The following is a 21,033-nucleotide window of genomic DNA, read 5'->3' on the forward strand; positions in this document are numbered from 1 at the left end:
GTGACACTGGACGACGCTATCTTGGCAGTACCTGAGTCCGCCTAACTCCCGACTAATCAAAAATGGGCAAAGAGGTGGAGCGTGGGTGGAGCTGAAACTGAGCTAAACAAGCCCACCTAGCTGAAAGCTACCAAGCTAGCTAAGGCTAATGAGCTATCTGTGTTGTGCACACATAAAGATGAGCACATTTGGCTTAGGTTATTTGATCGCAGGATCATTTGTGTTGTGACCTTCAGAGCTCACCAGCTCCTGCAGCTGTCTGCACAGTCAATGCTAACAGGTTGCTCGTTAATCCAATTTTTAAACTAACTGCTTGCAACAGTCTCTGTACTTTTCAGGTTGCTCAGGAAGTAATTCTTAATGAGGATAGATGAGCAGATTGATAGAACTCTCAGTGAATCGTAAAACTGATCTGTTATGGTTTTACAGGGGCTTTTGTGCTGGACTTTATCTTGGACAGGAGCAGTAAAACTTGCCGTCTCCTGCTCCCTGATGTATATTAGCTAGTGGTAATAGCATAATAAATTCAATGTGTCATCACTGTAGGATAAAAATGTATTCTTAAGTATATAAATTATATACGTGTTTGTCATATTTCTGATTATCAAGCACAACATCCAGTAGTGTTATAAATGCACATTTACTACATGGTTTTCCTGCTCAGAAGAAGAAATGTTCTGAGGGTCTGGGTTCGGAATGCAGACCTGCAACAATTTTCATGTCATCATCTTTTAAACCTCTCAGTCCCCGATACTGTAACTGACGGTCAAAAATCAAACACTTTCTCTTAGAATAATACACTTTTTGTTACATTGACAACCAAGCGCTTCATATTCTCTTTGATATTAGAGGGACATCTTGATTATAACTGATTTTTTGGGAGACGCAATTTTCGTTAACACTTTCATCATACAATCTCAGTCATATTATCATGATGTTATACAGCAGTATAATTTGAAACTTGATAAACGATTAGGTGAAATGATTCAAAAGACAAACATAACAGAATAAGACTTAGAGAGGTTGTTAGCACAAAAAACTTTTCTACAGAGCTAAAATATGCTGCAGGAACACTGTCACTGAGATGACAACGACCGTAAGCTCAGTTGTAGCGGTTGCAGAGTCTGTGCTGCGACACACAAAGCTGCTGTCTGGGTCGGTGCCAGTGGAGTTGAATGTCACAAAGTTGACATTTGCTCCCGCCACTTGACCCAGGATCCAACCCTGGAACTCAGACACTCGGGCATAGACCTCAGGGAAACCAGCCACAGCACAAGGTACTCCAAAACTGGTAATGCCAGCCTGGACCCACCTTGTGCCTTGTTTGCATTGCAGAGGTCCACCTGAGTCACCCTGCAAGAGGAGAGACAAAACACCATAAGTGAATGGATACTGCTAGTAATGTACAGGATGAGACTTGAGTGGACTTATCTAGCCTCACCTGGTACATTCTTACTGACAAAAATATTTTAATAGCACATATATGAAAGTTAAGTATTATGGTGGGGAAATTGGTGAAGAAGGACAGAGGATCGAACAAAGTATCTTATGAGAACACAGGATGTCAAATGCAACAATAATGGTTTATTATATTTACCTGACATGCTCCTTTGTTCTCTTGACCCGCACAAATCATTTGGTCAGTGATGTTTGCATCTTGTTCAGGGATGTAGTTGCAACTGCACTGCTTGTTTCCAATGACAGGAATCTGAACCTCCTGCAGTGGAGTCGAGGCGGGCAAGGACTCTGTGGAAGAGAAAGTGGGCTATGAAATCAGCGGACGCACTGAGGTAGAGATAGTGGCTCTGTATGCTGTACTAGTCACAGTGGAGCTAAATGCTAACGTCAATATAAGTAAGCATTCCAACATTTGTTAAAGCTCCTGTAAGTGACATATTTTAATTAAAATAAATGTTGAAAAGCTCTATATTCCAACAGTAATCACTCTAATAGAGTGTTTGGTCAGTGACCCATGTCTCTCCTCCCCCTGCTCATGCAGTAAAGGAGAAAACAAATTTCTGGTATCCCTGCCCACTTTATCCAATCAGGACAGAGAACACCATAACGAGGCCGTCCTGTCTGCTAATGAACTTGCAGAGAGAAGGATCCTCCTGTGTGCTGCTCTGTCTGCCGAATATCGCTGTGTGTTCATGTGACAGGAAGTTAGCTCAAATGACAACATTGCTTAAAGCAGCTTTAACCAGCACTCAACATAAAGTACACTTGAGGCAGATCGGAATGTCATTTTTTATTATTGTGTCATAACCTGAGGTTTTGGGCGGATCAAAGCTTTGACTTGATAATAACACTAGATTAAAAGCCTGCAGGATACTCACCATCCTTTCCAAGCCTGCCCCAGCCAGTAGCCCAGCAGGAAGTGGAGTTGTAGAACTGGCTGGAGTTACTCGCCAGGCAGATGGGTCTGATGAAGTTAGTGAAACTGACAGGGCTGCTGAGCCTCATCAGGGCAATATCGTTGTTAAACAAGGTGTTGTTGTAGTCAGGATGGACGATGATCTGGGACAGCGTGCGGCTCACCTCATTATCATTTGGGCCACTCTGAGTCTCTCTTCCAAGGTAGAGGGTCCATGCACTAGTTGAGTTGCTGGATAAAAAGAATACAGATAGCAAACGCATAAAAAATATTTTCAGGAAGATATTTTTTTCTTTAGACAATTGTTATGACAAACATAACAAGATATGTAATCTCCTTAAAAGGGAGAGTGAAAGGAAAGGTGTGACCATTGGTTCTCCACATTAAAACAAACCTCCACAGACAACGACATACGGTTAAATATATTTATTTGGCTAAATAGTTCAGAGTAAACAAATCAAAAGGCAAATTAAACAGATGACAAGATTAACAGGTAACAGAAAGATGTTGAGTCTGTAATGACTAATGTAACGAAATGAAATATCTCATTATTTCAAATATAATGAAATATGTGCGGATGGTGAAATTGCGGCCGGTGAAACAATTAAATATTAAGAGAATAACTTAATGCTGAAAAATATAAAAGTGACAAAAATAACGCGCTAGCAACTTCTCTTAAGAGTGAGGTCTTGAAGAGAGTAAAACTTGGAAGTATAAAAGAGCAGTGTGTAAAATAAAAGTAAAGAGCTTAAAGTGAAGTGTAATTAGAAGGGTGAAGAGAGAAGTGAGTTCAGAGAGACATGTCCCTCTGTGTTGTCCAGTCTGATAGCAGGCGTGACTCAAGGGGGCAGGGCTGCCAATGTTCTCACTATTGAGAAGATAACAGGTCTAAAACTCACAGAAACTAGCTAAAACTAAACTAACATTTTAATGTTTCAAATTGTGTTTCACCTTTCCCAGAATGTCACCATGGCTTAATGTGGACTGTCTCAAACACAAATCGCATGAATCATTAAATCATTAACATTCAAAAATAATAATACTTGTTTAAACATTTAATCACACTTGATTACAGTAGAAATAATTACTTACACATACACACTTACACTAGCCTGATGCTATTATAACAGGGAATATACTTTGACTGGTAACATGCATAAATGAGTTAGAGAAAGTCTTTTCAAACTTGTCTAAATCTTACCAGGGATCATCACTGGCGAGCGCTGTGGCTCCATGGAATACAGGTCATTTTCACATATTTAAATTATCTGTCAATTTTCATCACAGAGAAATGAAATTAATATTAATTTTATGAACTTTGTTTCCTGATTAATAACATGTTAATTTCCAGAAGATTAGGTTCTGGCTTAATAGTTATTCTAACTTTGTGAAAATCTGGAGGGGAGAAGAAGACTCTACCCCAGGAATGTAAAAGGGAGTTAAGTCATAAATCACCATGCTGTGTGTGTAAGTGTTATCTGATCCAAAAAGGATGAGAGGAGGAAAAAGGGGGGAAGTGGAGTCTGGGTGTGTGTGTATGTGTCAATTAAATAGGAGAGAACAAAATGATAGCAGTTTTTAGTCTCACTTACAGATACAAATAACATTCAATTGTAACCCTAACCCCCATCCGTGGATTCAATTGTGATCAATTGAACCTAGCTTGACCCTTAAAGGAAAGGTGTGGGTGTCTGGGGAAACAGTGGTAAATCCAGTTACACCACCTAAAGGGCCTCTCGAGATGTATTCAAAAAGGGAAATAGTATCTGTGGAGTGTCCGAAGTGATGTCTTTATTACAAAGAAAAATAAAAGTTTTCCTGTCCAGATAGAGGTAATCGGAGACTAGCTGGAGCCTCCTGGTACAAGGGGTAACAAGGTCAATTAAGCTATAAAAAGATGTTTACCTCCCAGAGAAACAAGGCCTCAGTTCATAGATCATAGAAGAGGCATGAACACATCATGTGTTCCTACAGTTGGTACAAAGAAGGGAGGCCTGTGACAAAAGTCAGCAAAGTGACTTGACTTGACTTGTGAAATTAGCTTTTGAATTAAATTTCAATGACTTTCTCAAGTTGAAAAAAATGTCTTTTAGATTGACAAGCATCATAAGTCTTGCGTCTTATGTCTTTACGTCTCTTCCAGAAGCCTCACAGAGCTTTTACATCGAAGTGCTCTGCCCTTTGCTCATTCTCAGAAGACTGCTAGGCTTCGAAAGGACACATGTGACCACAGTGAACTGATAATGTCACTGTAGGATGTGTTAGGAGATGAGGTCAATGTCCTGAATTTCAAATACTGTAGATGTTACTTTCAGATCATTGAAATTTGAGGCGGAGGCAGACATGCTGACTACAGGTTTTCCCCCAGTTAAGACAACCCTTGTAAATTTCATTGTACACATTATGTGTCCCTTTTGTACCGTTATGTTTTCTTTAAATCAATCCATCTCGGTTTAGAAAGGATTGTTACTGTATTTTGAGTTTAAATTTTTAAGCACACAAAATGAAACCGTTTCTCTTACATTGAGATGCATTGGGCTGCTGTCATCACCCACTGTTCACTGATGCGTGTCCCTCCACAGATGTGACTCCTCACAATATTGAGGTGCAGACTGACCTGCCAGGGCCATGACCCAGCCGTGGCATTGTCACCACCCACTATCCTCGTGTTCAGAGGTGCCGTTCCACAATCTGAGCATAGACAACCATGTGTAAGTACAAATACATAAAGGTAGGTCCATTTTCTTCACAGTCATTCGTGGTTATTGTTCTTACAGAGCATCGCCGCAGCATTTATGGAATATATGAAATATGACTGTGCTTACCCTGAGCCCTTGACCCTGTAGAAAAGAGAGATGGAAAGAGTGAATCTCATCTGTTTGCGTCAATGTGTGTTTCATTGTTAAATAGGAGCCAGCAAACTTTGCAGTAAAGGTATTAGTAGTGTAGTATCTAGCCTCAGACACAAGGTGGCGCTAGAGTTCCATCTGCTTCCTCTAATGGACTAGAGTACTTAGTAAAAAGGCCTTAGACCTTTCCCAAGGCAACAGGATGAGAGGGGGGGAGTGACATGCAGCAAAGGGCCACAGGTCGGACTGGGCGCCCCTAGAAGATATGTTTCACTATTACACATCACAGTACAGTCTGATTATTCTGCCCCAGTAGCGGATCATATCAACAAGAGTACACTTATCCAAGTACGCTTGGGAATATTAACAACAATGAAAAAAACACACATTTCCTGCATTTTAGAGGATTAATTTCAGTTTCAATTTGACTGTAATTTAGGTGTGTTTTGTGGTTGGATTAGCTTTTGATATTTTCAATAGTAATACATCATTGTGTCCACAATATAAAAAGAGAAGATTTCTTTTGATCCCTGACAGCTGAAAAAGAGCTTAAAGTTTTAAATGTTGAAAAGCTTAAAGTATCAGAAACAGTTGAAAATTTTGCTTAACGCAACGACTAAATTTTAATGTTGGCTAATTATCTACTTAGGCTACTTGTTATGATGTTGGACCAGGTGTGTTGACAGAGGTCACACTGCAGACACTACCCAGTGTTTTGTGTAAACACCAGGTAGAAATATACTGCTGGGCCTTTTCCAGGCGTCCCCTGAAAAAGGTGCAGTCATTATTCAAACCACAAAATCAAGTAGTCCCTTTTTACAGTACAGTTACAGCAGGCCTGTATTGTACAGGAACAGGTAAATATATTCTGCCTCTGCAGCTTTACAGGAAATTTTGGTGACTGAATGTTACCATACATGCCTCCTGCACAGTATCATCATTATATTTCAAAGAACCTTTGGTGAGTTATCAACATAATAACATTTAAACAAGTATAGCTGTGGTCCAGTTCTCACACCAATAAGAAAGATTCAACACCTGTTAAGTAGGCTACTGTTTCTGTTTGTTTATTTAATTTTATTTAATTTTACTTAATTTTATTTTATTGAATAGCGTAAACTCAAATTATATCAACATGTTCCTGCAAGAGGCAAGCTATCAATAGCTTGAAACAGTTACTAAGCAACCACTCTACAACACACTTCTCAGTCACTCACCTGCTCTATTTAAAGCATTCACACCCTAATAAAAACCTGTTTTTCTTAATACCTCAGGCGGGCATTCGCCTACACGTCAAACTTGGCAAACATGCCTTTTGATGAGGAAGAACTCCGTTTTGATGGAGCTGGGATCATTGCATTGATTAGATCACTGGAGGAAATACAGTTATGTCAGTGGTTCACTGATTTATATGTACAGAGTATCTTAGTAATCTGTGAAAGACGGTTACATGCTGCCATTCCGACAGACCGCCATTACGACATGCGAACGTCCCGCCATTCCGACAAAGTTTCGTCCCGGCATTCCGACAAGGCTAACCATAACCCGCAACCTGCAACCCGTAACCCTAACCCTAACCCTTTTAAAAGATTTGTCGGAATGGCAACACGTTTAAAAAAGAAATAAATACCACCATTCCGACCTTAGGAGGCAAAAAATGTCGGAATGATGGGACGTTTAATTAAAGGTTTAAGTGTTGCCATTCCGACAATTAGGGCCTAATGTCGGAATGGCGGTTGCCTCCCGTGAAAGACGACTCAGTCGTCCAACACCTCTCCAGATAGGCATTAAAACTGTTTTTCCATGGAGTGCATTTCATTTTGTAAATGCGACTAACAAATGGTTAAAGTGGATGCGTCGATGCCTATAAAGGACTACATACAGTAGCACCTCATGACAGAATGGTGGACCTCATAACAAAGGACATATTCAAACATTTCCCATCCTGTTGAATCAGGCGTTAGCGTGTTGCTCGGCTAATGTGGCTACTCTTAGGATACTGATGTTGGACAATGTAATATTCAGGGACAACTGTATAAATGTTGAGTCTCATTTGAAGCCAACTGAAAATAAGTAATAGGTTTGATGCCTGTTACATTTTTTTCATGTTGCATTATTGCAGTGCTAGCTCAGTTAGCGTTACCTTTATTTTCATATGAAGCCTGTTTTGCAGCAGGATCCTTAATTGGTTTAGAGGCAGTTCTTTTATGTGTTTGTTGCAGCTGTGTGTAAATTAACCTGATAGACATGCCCTGAAGATTAGGATATAGTTGGACATAAAAAGGAAATGGTCAAACTACAGGAATTTGTTTGCTTGGCAACCATGTGGAACCTGATTAGCACTTAGCTTGCTAACACCATATTCTTTGTATTAAACAGTTGTAACGTTAGTGGCCTGTTGGGCAGTGATGCCGAGGCTTAGACGGATCATCCTCCTTCTCCAACATGTGTGGTGGTGAAGTTTTTGGTTAAGCAAGCAGTCCTTGTAGTGATATTTACAGTAGAAGTGCAGCTAACTGGAAGCTAAAAACACCAGTAGAGCTGACCAGAGACACACTGAATGTAGTTGGCTCAGGCCTGTGTGAGCTGACCAATGAGAGTTGACTTTTTTGGGAAGGGGGCCTGAAGTTGGAATAAATAATGTGTTTTTTGAACATTAAAGCAAGTAAATATATTCTGGTAGACACCTTAAATGAAAATATGAACCTGAAAATGAGCATAATATGTCTCCTTTAGTGGATTATAGTTACTCATCGACATGGACGGACCAAACACAAATGTCTCAGCCTGCAAACCTTTGTCAATGACATATTTAAACTTTGCCTCCTGAATAGTCCCAGTGTAAGCTCAGTTGGAGTGGTTGCAGAGCCTGTGCTGTGACACACAAAGCTGCTGTCTGGGTCGGTGCAAGTGGAGGTGAATAGGCCAATAAGAATTTAAGTGCAATGCAAAACATTTGTGTTGTCATGGTTTATTTCCTTCATTTGATCGGCGTTCAGTAACTTTAAATAAATAACCACTATCAGGCTCATAGGAACTGAACACTGAGATACAAAAGAACGAAACTCTGCTTCTTTAGTAAAAAATAGTTAATTCTTTGGATTGCAGGAAGTACAAAAGAAATCTGGATTATGAAGAATCTGGATTCAGAATGCAGATCAGAAAAAATGTTCCTCATCATCCTTTAAACCTCCCGGTCCCCCGTACTATACTTGATGGTCAAAAATCATACATTAACATTACATTGATCATACTGAACAACAAGTGCTTCATATTGTCTTTGATATTCATGAAACACATCTAGGTTATGAACTGATTTTTAACAAAGACACGATTTCCTTGAACACTGTTATCATACAATCTTGATAAGATTAGTCTACGTGCTGTATCGTAGGCAACTGGACTCAAAGGAATGAGAACAATGTAAACATCTTGGCCAGAGAAGACAGATGGTTTGAAAGAGGAGTAAAGGAATCCATCTATGTCAAACTGGAACAACCGTTTTTGAACAGAGGAGGTGGCCTAAGACATTACTCATCACCCACCTACAATGCTGTACTGAGTTCTCTCCCCAGACAGCTCGACAACCATTCACACCTGGGCTCACCTAGCCTTAGCAACCCACATGAAGGACCAACGACCCACAAGTGGCCCTAACGACTCTGAACCTCAGAGCTCACACGTGTCCTTAACAACTCTGTAAGAACACTCCTCAAAAGGAGTATAAAAGCCTGCCAACTCTTCTCCAGCTCGTAAGAACTGAAGAAGCCTCTTGGATGAGAGGTAAAATGTCTTCAAGAAACTGAAACAAGTCCAGTTGCCTACGATGCAGCACCTAGATTTACCATGACCTGGATGACTGAGAACCTTCATTAACATGTTGATAAGACTAGATTAAATAAAATTATTCAAAAGTCAAACATAATACGAAACAATGAAAAGATGACAAATGCAAGTGCAGTGGTAAAGGTTGATGCTGTGGAGGATGGAGTGGTTGCATTTCCTGGAGCCGACGTGGTTGCATTTCCAGAGTCTGTGCTGCGACACACAAAGCTGCTGTCTGGGTCGGTGCCATTAGAGGTGAATGTCACAAAGTTGACATTCGCTCCCGCCACTTGACCCAAGATCCAATCCTGGAACTCAGACACTCGGGCATAGACCTCAGGGAAACCAGCCAGGGCACAAGGTACTCCAAAACTGGTAATGCCAGCCTGGACCCACCTTGTGCCTTGTTTGCATTGCAGAGGTCCACCTGAGTCACCCTGCAAGAGGAGAGACAAAACACAAACAGTTCATTGATACTGCTAGTAACTGGTTCAGAATAAGACTGGAGTAGCATTATCTAGCCTAGCTCTAAATATACAGTTGGTTGTTAAATTGATAAAGAAAGGCATAGGACGAAATAACGTAACATTTTTTTCTGATATTTTTGGACTGTCAAAGAAGGAAGAAAAAATAAAATGAGTCAGTTCTGCAACTTCAAATACAAAGATAATGGTTTATTATATTTACCTGACATGCTCCTTTTTTCTCTTGCCCTGCACAAATCATTTTGTCAGTGATGTTGGCCTCTGGTGCTTGGATGTAATTGCAAGTGCATTGCTTGTTTCCAATGACAGGAATCTGAACCTCCTGCAGTGGAGTTGAGGCTGGCAAGGACTCTATAGGAGAAATTTTGCAATTTTTAAGGGGATCGTTTTTGTTTTTGTTTTTAGGTGGCGTGGCGGGCGATTAAAAGTCAAGTGTAACAAAATTATTGGTATGGTGACTGGATGGTGACTGCTTCAGTAAAACTCCTTACCTTACCAAAACTTTGGTAAGGTATCGGACAATCAAAGCTTTGACTTGATAATAGCACTAGATTAAAAGCCTGCAGGATACTCACCATCCTTTCCAAGCCTGCCCCAGCCAGTAGCCCAGCAGGAAGTGGAGTTGTAGAACTGGCTGGAGTTACTCGCCAGGCAGATGGGTCTAATGAAGTTAGTGAAACTGACAGGGCTGCTGAGCCTCATTAGGGCAATATCGTTGTTAAACAAGGTGTTGTTGTAGTCAGGATGGACGATGAGCTGGGACAGCGTGCGGCTCACCTCATTAACATTCGGGCCACTCTGAGTCTCTCTTCCAAGGTAGAGGGTCCATGCACTAGGTGAGTTGCTGGATAAAAGAACAAAAACATTTGATCACTCAGCAAATGCAGATTACAGTCTAACTTCCAGTAAAACCACTGGGCCAATCTGATAAAAAGGATTGCATGCTTGCTTACACAGCTAGCCTGTTGGCCGTAACTGGTCTGCCTTACCATTTTTGCCAGTATAGTATGTATTAACAAGTTGGACAAGTCACCAAAAGGTTTTGTCAAATATCAGCGCTGTTCCTGGGGGCTTGTTCAGAATATGAATTGAATTCTCACCTCCGAAACTTAACTGCTGAGCTACTATTACTCTACTACATCCGTGTCCTGTCAACTCTACAGTAATGTTACCTACGCCGCTAACTTAATCGTGCATTCCATCACTTCAGAAGTCATGGGTGGGGATGACTTCACACCTGAGTCGACTGTGTTCCAGTTGGAAAACCGTCCTTGTCAGGTTCAGCATTTTAAGCCATTTTTTAGCATAACCATGCATTATGTCCATTGAAACACCGAAGCAACATGTCCACAAGTAGAAAGACTGAATTATGGCAGACAAATAGGACAGAAGTGCTAACAAACAGTTTATTCTACAGATTTCACGACTGTTGATGCACAAAACAGCCATCTTGGAAGTTGGAAATCCAACTTCAAGGGGCGTTGCAGTTGAAATTGTTGACTAAAAGATTCGGACTTCCCAGTTCAAATGGAACACACTGTTAGTGATCCCAGTTCTTTTTAAGCCTTACTTCACTTTTTACAGTTAGATTTGTACATATCTTTAACACTAATTTTCATCCTTGAGTCAGTTAGCAATTAATTTTGAGCACACATGTTTCAAACCTGTGGAGGCTTCTCATTTTTGCAAGAGAGAAATTTAAGACCAGCAAATGAAACAGGAGCTGATGAGTTCCTCTTACATTAAGATGCAGTGGGCTGCTGTCATCACCCACTGGTCACTGATGAGTGTCCCTCCACAGATGTGACTCCCCGCAATATTGAGGTGCAGGCTGACCTGCCAGGGCCATGACCCGGCTGCGGCATTCTCACCACCCACTATCCTCGTGTTCAAAGGTGCCGATCCACAATCTGACAGAGCATAGACAACCATGTGTAAGTACTTTTACAGGAAAGGTAAGGCTGATTCATGTGTTCATTTGTAGCTCTATATATTCAAAGTTCAAAATTCTTACAGAGCATTGCCTGAGCATTTACATAAACAAGAGCATTTGTGGAACATATGAAAGGTGACTTACCCTGTGCCTTTGACCCTGGAGGAAAGAGAGATGGGAAAAGTTACATTACATAAAAGTTACATTTATATGCCTCAATGTGTGTGATTGTACGACCCAGCAAAACCTTCCAGTAGAGGTATTAATGGTGTGGATGTGTGTAACTACAGACACAAGGTGGCGCTAGAGTTCCACCTGCTTCTTCTAACTCCTGCTGAGGCGTGTGATGGTCTGTACATACAGTGCTGTGCAAAAGTCATATTCTATTATTTTGGTATACATTTACTTGGTCAGTTAAAATGGCTTCAGGCTTTTTCAAAGTGCTGCCTGTCACTTCAATATTTTGGATTGGTACGTTAGGAAACAGATACAACACAAATGAAACAAGTTTCACTCAGTGTGGAGGTTGAGTAGATTTCTGTTCTGCAAACAATAAGCTGATAAAACAAGGTGTGCTTCAGTGTATGAGGTATGTTTTACTATTACACTATTGCGATTTGATGTTGTTGTTGTTTTCTTGTCATATCCTGGATGCTGCTATTTTGACCCTGTCCTCATTTGAGGAGAGATTTTAATCTCAAATTGACTCACTAGTTTATTAAAGCAACATTATGTAACTTTTTAACCTGAAAATAACAAAATCATTTTGATGGTACAGTGTCTTGTAATAGGGTGAATGGTGTTCTCTGCGTCCCATCACTTGTTTCTGCACTATGTAACTTCAGTGAGAGGGTAGGACACATAACATTGTTATGATGTAATGAGTTTGTTTGTAGTTTGTAGCACCTACATTACCTCTGACAAATTGGCATAGATCTGGGATTTGTACTTACGACAGTGGTGCTGCATTAAGAAACTGTGGGGGCCGCCCTTCTTTTAAATAGTCATACATCAAGTTTTTTGTTTTTTTATCCCTAAGCTGGAAGGCCAAACATCACTATGTTGTTGGACCAGGTGCACTGACAGGTGTGGTCAGTAAATGCAGTCATCTCATTGCTCTGTGTCAACTCAGTGTATGCTTTTGTACCTCTTCCTCACACTTCTTTTGGGACTTGTCTTTCTTGTTGATACTATACCATTCAGTAAGCAGTTACAGTATGAAATTCAGATAGTTGATTGTTGTGTCTTATTCCTAGGTCATCAACCACCTGGGAATGAGACTCAACAATCAATTATTCTTCTTCAGAATCACTGACACCAAGGCATAGTAGACCTATAAAAAATAATAAAAAATTAGGAAGAAAGGCTGTCCCCATTTTGACTTAAGTGAAAGACTTTACAGATTGATAAAGTGGAGATTAAGGGACTCCTGTGGTACTTCCGTGTTGTGCTGGAAGCTGGTCATTAGTTTTGGTTAGCGGACACCATTTCTAAACTAATGTTAGCTACAACTGCTCGAGAACGTGTATAAAGTCACATCCTTTGGACTGTCCACAGTAAACAACTCAAACAAATCATCCACAGGCTTATATAGGCAACCGAGAGAGACAAGGAGGGTCTCATTTTTCACGTCACGTTACAATCCGCTCGCATATGGCCCATAAAAAGGTGATTAATTCATTCAAATTACTACAAATTGTTACAAAAAACTCCCTCAAGTACAGAAATCTCAATGTGGGTTCTAATTTTCTGTAAGTAGGCTAGTAAAAGAAAGGTCCCCGTCATATCAATTCATAAAACATTTTTGAAAACATTGAGAATCCGTAAATTTGTATATATTTTTTGGCTGTGACTATGTCCAATATTGATGTATCTTGGTCATTACAGGGAAAACTTCTTTCTGCGTCAGAATATTCAAAGATTAGCCAAAGAATAGCTGAGCTGGTTGATTCTTGAATTGTATAATCCCATTTTATTTAGATTATTACATTATTATAATATATGAATATTTGACATGTAACGTGTTTTGAATTATGCAAGTCATTATCCCAGACTCCTTTACAATAGCTGACGCACTTGAAACAGTTACTAAGTAACCACTTGACAACACACCTCCCAATAGCTTACAGGCATTTCATTATTGATAATTACCACTATTGTAAAATCATTAGTTGATATCTCTGTACAATACAGCACTCCTACAATAACCCCAGTCTATATGAATCTTCTATTCGCATCATATTTAGAGTTGTTTCTGTACTGTTGGGGAAAAGAAAAGGAGACTTGAGACAGACACGTCAACATAATATAATCAAGTACAACTCCACCACTAAATAATTCCTCATACAAGACCATAAAGTTGGATCAAAACTTTGCTGACACTGATAACAGAAACTAAATATAAGGTTTAAAGAGAGAATGTGTTGGTTTGTAATAGATAATAAACTGGTAAGTCAGTATAAAAGCTCACCTTGCTCAGTCAGGGCTGTACACATCAGGAGCACCCACACAGTCCAGGCTGCCATACTGTACTGTCTCTGACTTTTTGCCTTCACACAGCACAGAGACGGTTTCTGATATAGCATTTTGCTACGTCACTCCTCAGCCAGTCTTCTGCACTATAGCATATATAGACCTACTCAAACCTGTTTGTCTTGATATCTCAGACGTACGATAACCCATCAACCAACAAAAGCCCACACGCAGTGGCTCAAAAGAGTTATTATTATTATAATCTGTTATTGTCATTCATATATACCATCGGATTATAGTTATTGAATAAGCCATGTGTCAGTATGATTAACAGCCACAACAGCATCAGCTGATATTGTTTACACTGTGTGTGTCATCATGGAAAAATGTGGTCCTGGAGGCACCTTTTAAATACCACAGACACAGTTCTGAGAACTTCATGTTCTTATTTCTGTCTTCCTTGTCTGTCGGTCTGTCTATGAGTTGAAGGCAACACGCACGCCACTTGCTTTTTTATGGTGCAAAGAATTAAATCCCTAAAAAATCAATCCAATGAATTTTTATTTCTCACAAAAGGTGTCTTGAGAAAGGTCTTTGTGACAGAAACGTTGACCTTTTTTAAATGGGTGTGGGAAGTACTATTTTTCATTGTAATTGTCGGTCGGTGGACAGATTTCTGTCAGGTGACAGGCCGTGACCCGCTGTTAGCCAAGAGTGGCCTGGCACACTGTGTTTAACTCAACCTTTAGCATAAAGAAGGAAAATTCCAACACACCTTTCTGCCAAACGTTAAATGAGCAGATTGATACCAGTCTCAAATACATCTGGTGAACATGAAGCTACGATCAAGCAGCCAGTTAGCTTAGCTTAGCAGAAAGGTAATAAAATCCTCTAAATTTGGCAAAAAATAACACATTAAATGTTGTTTGTTTAATCTGTACAAAACCAAAGGTCTAAAAATATCACATTTGTGTTGTACAGGGGATTATGTGCTGGGCTGAAAGTCTTGCTGTCTTCATGAGGTTGTCAGGAGGGATTTGTTGTTAATCACTGTAAGCTTAAAATCTAATATTTGTCAAATTTCTTCCTGAGAGACAAATTAAAACAGCATTTTGTGGGTCTGTGGGTTTTCAACTGTGCTAAACAGATGTTATGTTAAAAGGTCATAGCAAATAGTAGTACTGAGTGGTATCAGTGGCGGCAAGTAAAATTTAGAACGCAGGACTTGTGATTGAGACTTTTTTTTGTATGTATGTTTCATTGTATGCAATGCTAAGGCATTCATTACTTATATTTAATGAATATTTGTTTTAATGTAAAGTGTATTGTGGTACTGATAAGAGATGGATGGCTTTATAATTTTAGCTATAAAAGTGACTGGCATTTTAAAGAAGATGTTTGTGTTAAATTAAGTTTGTTTTACACCAAATTAGGCCAGTAGGAATAAAAGGGCAATGCAAAAAATGTTTGTCATCATAGTTTGTTTTTCTACCATTTATCAGCATTCAGTAACTTCAAATAAATAACCACCATCAGACTCCTAGGAACCAAATACTGAGATACAGAAGAACAAAACTCTTCTTCTTTGGTAAAAAGTAGTTTATTCTTTAGATTGCAGAAAGTACAAAAGAAATGTGGAATACAAAGGGTCTGGATTCAGAATGCAGACGAGCAACAATTTTCCTGGCATCATCTTTTAAACCTCCCAGTCACCTTCCATGCTCAGCTCCACCTGAGGGGATGGGATGATGCCTTGGTCAATAATCAAACTAAAAATCTTTGATTGGTATGATTTTAGATAAATGTGTCATTACAAATGTTGACTAAGAAAAATAACCTGCCTATACTTACTATACTACTCACATCCTTGATAAGGGTCTCACAATAATACACTCTTTGATACAATAACAACCAAAGGTCAAAGACTTACTTCCTGATTCTCAGAGCTTCATATTTTCTTTGATTAAAATAAAACAATAACAATTTCTGCCACAATCATCATGATGTTATACATCAGTATAATTTGAAACTTCATAAATTATTAGATTAAATGATTCAGAAGAAAAACAAGACAATGCAACAGAAGAAGTTTAGAGTTTCTTAGTGCAGAACTGTGCTATATAGCTAAGACGTGCTGCAGGAACACTGTCACTGAGATGACAATGACCATAAGCTCAGTTGTAGCGGCTGATGCTGTGGAGGATGGAGTGGTTACATTTCCCACTGTGGTTGCATTTCCCACTGTGGTTGCATTTCCTGGAGCCGACATGGTTGCATTTCCAGAACCTGTGCTGCGACACACAAAGCTGCTGTCGGGGTCGGTGCCAGTGGAGGTGAATGTCACAAAGCTAACATTCGCTCCCGCCACTTGACCCATGATCCAATCCTGGAACTCAGACACTCGGGCATAGACCTCAGGGAAACCAGCCACAGCACAAGGTACTCCAAAATTGGTAATGCCAGCCTGGACCCACCTTGTGCCTTGTTTGCATTGCAGAGGTCCACCTGAGTCACCCTGCAAGAGGAGAGACAAAACACCATAAGTGAATGGATACTGCTGGTAATGTACAGGATGAGACTTGAGTACACTTATCTAGCCTCACCTGGTACATTCTCACTGACAAAAATATTTTAATAGCACAAATATAAAAGTTATGTATTATGGTGGGGAAATTGGTGAAGAAGGAAAGAGGATGGAACAAAGGATCTTATGAGAAGACAGGATGTTAGGGGGTAGGAAATTTTGATTAATCTTGGTAGTTTGAAGAAGAAAAAAAAAACGAGTCAGTCCTACAACTTCAAATGCAACAATAATGGTTTATTATATTTACAAAACATGCTCCTCTGTTCTCTTGCCCCGCACACATCATTTGGTCAGTGATCTCTGCACCTCGTACAGGGATGTAATTGCAAGTGCACTGCTTGTTTCCAATGACAGGAATCTGAACCTCCTGCAGTGGAGTCGAGGCGGGCAAGGACTCTGTGGAAGAGAAAGTGGGCTATGAAATCAGCGGACACACTGAGTTACAGATAGTGGCTCTGTATGCTGTACTAGTCACAGTGGAGCTAAATGCTAACGTCAGTATGCTAACATGCACCAAATGGCGACTTCTATGTTATGCATTCGAACATTTGTTAAAGCTGCTGTAAGTGACATATTTTCATTAAAATAAGTGTTGAGAAGCTCTATATTCCAACAGTAATCACTCTATTAGAGTGTTTGGTCAGTGACCCATGTCTCTCCTCCCCCTGCTCATGCAGTAAAGGAGAAAACAAATTTCTGGTATCACTGCCCACTTTATCCAATCAGGACAGAGAACTCCATAACGAGGCCGTCCTGTCTGCTAATGAACTTGCAGAGAGAAGGATCCTCCTGTTTGCTGCTCTGTCTGCCGATTATCACTGTGTGTTCATGTGACAGGAAGTTAGCTCAAATGACAACATTGCTTCCAGCAGCTTTAACCAGCACTCAACATAAAGTACACTTGACTTGATAATAGCACTAGATTAAAAGCCTGCAGAATACTCACCAGCTGCTCCAAGATTGCCCCAGCCAGTAGCCCAGCAGGAAGTGGAGTTGTAGAACTGGCTGGAGTTACTCGCCAGGCAGATGGGTCTGATGAAGTTAGTGAAACTGACAGGGCTGCTGAGCCTCATTAGGGCAATATCATTGTTCAATGAGGTGATGTTGAAGTCAGGATGGACGATGATCTGGGACAGTGTGCGGTTCACCTCATTATCATTTGGGCCACTCTGAGTCTCTCTTCCAAGGTAGAGGGTCCATGCACTAGTTGAGTTGCTGGATAAAAAGAATACAGATAGCAAACGCATAAAAAATATTTCCAGGAAGATCTTTAGACAATTGTTATGACAAACATGACAAGATATGCAATATCCTGAAAAGTGAGAGTGAAAGGAAAGTTTTGTTGGTACAAAGAAGGAAGGCCTGTGACAAAAGTCAGAAAAGTGACTTGATCATGGTGGAAGGTGTCGCTGCAACGTTATTGACTTGTGAAATTAGCTTTTGAATTAAATTTCAATGACTTTCTCAAGTTGAAAAAAATATCTTTTAGATTGATAGGCATCATAAGTCTTGCGTCTTATGTCTTTACATCTCTTCCAGAAGCCTCACAGAGCTTTTACATCGAAGTGCTCTGCCCTTTGCTCATTCTCAGAAGACTGCTGGGCTTTGAAAGGACACGTGACCACAGTGAACTGATATTGTCACTGTAGGATGTGTTAGGACATGAGGTAAATGTCCTGAATGTCAAATACTGTAGATGTTACTTTCAGATCATTGAAATTTGAGGCGGAGGCAGACATGCTGACTACAGGTTTTCCCCCAGTTAAGACAACCCTTGTAAATTTCATTGTACACATTATGTGTCCCTTTTGTACCGTTATGTTTTCTTTAAATCAATCCATCTCGGTTTAGAAAGGATTGTTACTGTATTTTGAGTTTAAATTTTTAAGCACACGAAATTAAACAGTTTCTCTTACAATATGATGCATTGGGCTGCTGTCATCACCCACTGGTCACTGATGAGTGTCCCTCCACAAATGTGAGTCCTCACAATATTGAGGTGCAGGCTGACCTGCCAGGGCCATGACCCAGCTGTGGCATTGTCACCACCCACTATCCTCGTGTTCAGAGGTGCCATTCCACAATCTGACAGAGCATAGACAACCATGTGTAAGTACAAATAAAAAAAGGTAGGTTCATTTGTAGCTCTGTTTCTTCACAGTCATTTGTGGTTATTGTTCTTACAGTGCATCGCCGCAGCATTTATGGAATATATGAAATATGACTGTGCTTACCCTGAGCCCTTGACCCTGTAGAAAAGAGAGATGGAAAGAGTGAATCTCATCTGTTTGCGTCAATGTGTGTTTCATTGTTAGACCCAGCAAACTTTGCAGTAAAGGTATTAGTAGTGTAGTATCTAGCCTCAGACAGAAGATGGCCTAGAGTTCCATCTGCTTCCTCTAATGGACTAGAGTACTTAGTAAAAAGGCCTCAGACCTTTCCCAAGACTTCTACAAAGCACTTCCCATCACTACAAAAATTTGAATTTGTACATTAGTGAGATCACAACCCAAACGAAACAAGTGTGTGCTTCAATGTAGAAGATATGTTTCACTATTACACATCACAGTACAGTCTGATTATTCTGCCCCAGTAGCGGATCATATCAACAAGAGGACACTTATCCAGGTACGCTTGGGAATATTAACAACAATGAAAAAAAACAAAAATTTCCTGCATTTTAGATGATTAATTTGACTGTAATTTAGGTGTGTTTTGTGGTTGGATTAGCTTTTGATATTTTCAATAGTAATACATCATTGTGTCCACAATATAAAAAGAGAAGTTTTCTTTTGATCCCGGACAGTTGAAAAAGTTTTAAATGTTGAAAAGCTTAAAGTATCAGAAACAGTTGAAAATTTAGCTAAACGCAATGACCAAATGGTGACGTTGGCTAATTATCTACTTAGGCTACTTGTTATAATGTGGGCCTTTTTGCAGGCGTCCCCTGAAAAAGGTCCAGTCATTATTCAAACCACAAAATCAAGTAGTCCCTTTTTACAGTACAGTTACAGCAGGCCTGTATTGTCCAGGAACAGGTAAATATATTCTGCCTCTGCAGCTTTACAGGAAATTTTGGTGACTGAATGTTACCATACATGCCTCCTGCACAGTATCATCATTATATTTCAAAGAACCTTTGGTAAGTTATGAACATAATAACATTTAAACAAGTATAGCTGTGGTCCAGTTCTCACACCAATAAGAAAGATTTAACACCTGTTAAGTAGGCTAGGGTTTCTGTCTGTTTATTTTATTTCATTTTATTTTATTGAATAGTGTGAACTCAAATTGTATCAGTATGTTCCTGCAAGAGGCAAGCTATCAATAGCTTGAAACATTTACTAAGCAACCACTCTACAACACACCTCTCAATAGTTTGCAGGTATTTCAATGTTGATAATTATCACTTATGTGAAATCATTAATTGATAGATCTATACAATACAGCATTTCTGCAACAAACCCAGTCTCAATTAACCTTATATTCACATCATATTTAGAGTTGTTTCTCTACTCTTTGGAAAAGAAAAGGAAACTTTAAATAGATATTTCAACATAATATAATCAAATACAACACCACTTCTAAATAAATCATCAAAAATGACCATAAAGTTGGATCAAAATTTCAACACTGATTAACTAAATATATGGTTTATTGTTATTAAATGAGAGAATTATTGATTTGTAACAGATAACAAACTGCTAAGTCAGTATAAAAGCTCACCTTGCCCAGTGAGGGCTGTATACATCAGGAGCATCCATACAGTCCAGGCTGTCATACTGTACTGTCTTCAAGCTTTTGCCTTCAGGTAAACGCAGACACTCTTTCTGATTTAGCTCTTTGCTTTGTCACTTCTCAGTCACTCACCTGCTCTATTTAAAGCATTCACACACAATAAAAACTTGTTTTTTTAAATACCTCAGGCGGGCATTCCCCCCACGTCAAACTTGGCAAACATGCCTTTTGATGAGGAAGACCTTCATTTTTGATGAAACTGTGATCATTTCCGTTGATTAGATCACTGGAGGAAATACAGTTATGTCAGTGGTTCACTGATTTGTATGATTTGTAAGACTACTCACTCGTCCATCACCTCTCCAGATAGGCATTAAAACTGTCTTTCCATGGAGTTCAATTCATTTTGTAATTGCGACTAACAAATGGTTAAAGTGGATGCGTCAATGCCTATAAAGGACTACATACAGTAGCACGTCATGACAGAATGGTGGACCTCATAACAAAGGACATATTCAAACATTTCCCATCCTGTTGAATCAGGCGTTAGCGTGTTGCTCGGCTAATGTGGCTACTCTTAGGATACTGATGTTGGACAATGTAATATTCAGGGACAACTGTATAAATGTTGTCTCATTTGAAGCCAACTGAAAATAAGTAGTAGGTTTGATGCCTGTTACGTTTTTTTCATGTTGTTTTTTGTGTGTATACTGCATTATTGCAGTGCTAGCTCAGTTAGCGTTACCTTTATTTTCATATGAAGCCTGTTTTGC

At 39.7% G+C, this 21,033-nt stretch overlaps 3 protein-coding genes across 3 annotated transcripts; all 3 read right to left on the minus strand.

The window, feature by feature from the left end:
- Positions 1-1,044: 1,044 nt before the first annotated feature.
- LOC141015977 (chymotrypsin-like protease CTRL-1) lies at positions 1,045-6,747 on the minus strand. The gene is made up of 6 exons (XM_073490205.1): positions 6,714-6,747; positions 5,200-5,214; positions 4,897-5,065; positions 2,337-2,605; positions 1,598-1,746; positions 1,045-1,353 (listed from the first exon to the last, which is right to left on the minus strand). The coding sequence occupies exons 1-6, from the start codon at positions 6,745-6,747 to the stop codon at positions 1,045-1,047; spliced, it is 945 nt and encodes a 314-aa protein (XP_073346306.1).
- Positions 6,748-9,131: 2,384 nt separating this feature from the next.
- On the minus strand, positions 9,132-13,991 carry LOC141015978 (chymotrypsin-like protease CTRL-1). Its single transcript, XM_073490206.1, has 6 exons — positions 13,937-13,991; positions 11,611-11,625; positions 11,275-11,443; positions 10,109-10,377; positions 9,736-9,884; positions 9,132-9,485 (listed from the first exon to the last, which is right to left on the minus strand). Exons 1-6 carry the CDS (start codon positions 13,989-13,991, stop codon positions 9,132-9,134), a joined length of 1,011 nt encoding a protein of 336 aa, XP_073346307.1.
- A 2,063-nt stretch (positions 13,992-16,054) lies between these two features.
- On the minus strand, positions 16,055-20,303 carry LOC141015980 (chymotrypsin-like protease CTRL-1). The gene is made up of 6 exons (XM_073490207.1): positions 20,249-20,303; positions 18,757-18,771; positions 18,439-18,607; positions 17,469-17,737; positions 16,770-16,918; positions 16,055-16,453 (listed from the first exon to the last, which is right to left on the minus strand). Exons 1-6 carry the CDS (start codon positions 20,301-20,303, stop codon positions 16,055-16,057), a joined length of 1,056 nt encoding a protein of 351 aa, XP_073346308.1.
- Between the last annotated feature and the right edge of the window lie 730 nt (positions 20,304-21,033).

The sequence above is a fragment of the Pagrus major genome, chromosome 20 (assembly GCF_040436345.1).
Source record: "Pagrus major chromosome 20, Pma_NU_1.0".
In the NCBI taxonomy this organism is placed as follows: Eukaryota; Metazoa; Chordata; class Actinopteri; order Spariformes; family Sparidae; genus Pagrus; species Pagrus major.

Excerpts from the sequence above, each read along its gene's own strand:
- LOC141015980 (XM_073490207.1), bottom strand. The coding sequence starts at position 20,303 with ATGACAGCCTGGACTGTATGGATGCTCCTGATGTATACAGCCCTCACT. Across the intron at positions 16,919-17,468 it reads GGGCAATCTTGGAGCAGCTG|AGTCCTTGCCCGCCTCGACT; the intron begins GTGAGTATTCTG and ends TCTCTTCCACAG. Across the intron at positions 16,454-16,769 it reads AGAACAGAGGAGCATGTTTT|GGTGACTCAGGTGGACCTCT; the intron begins GTAAATATAATA and ends CTCCTCTTGCAG.
- LOC141015978 (XM_073490206.1), bottom strand. The coding sequence starts at position 13,991 with ATGGCAGCCTGGACTGTGTGGGTGCTCCTGATGTGTACAGCCCTGACT. Across the intron at positions 9,885-10,108 it reads GGGCAGGCTTGGAAAGGATG|AGTCCTTGCCAGCCTCAACT; the intron begins GTGAGTATCCTG and ends TTTCTCCTATAG. Across the intron at positions 9,486-9,735 it reads AGAAAAAAGGAGCATGTCAG|GGTGACTCAGGTGGACCTCT; the intron begins GTAAATATAATA and ends CTCCTCTTGCAG.
- LOC141015977 (XM_073490205.1), bottom strand. The coding sequence starts at position 6,747 with ATGCCGGGACGAAACTTTGTCGGAATGGCGGGAC. Across the intron at positions 2,606-4,896 it reads GCAGCCCAATGCATCTCAAT|CAACTCAACTAGTGCATGGA; the intron begins GTAAGAGAAACG and ends CTTTTTATCCAG. Across the intron at positions 1,354-1,597 it reads AGAACAAAGGAGCATGTCAG|GGTGACTCAGGTGGACCTCT; the intron begins GTAAATATAATA and ends CTCCTCTTGCAG.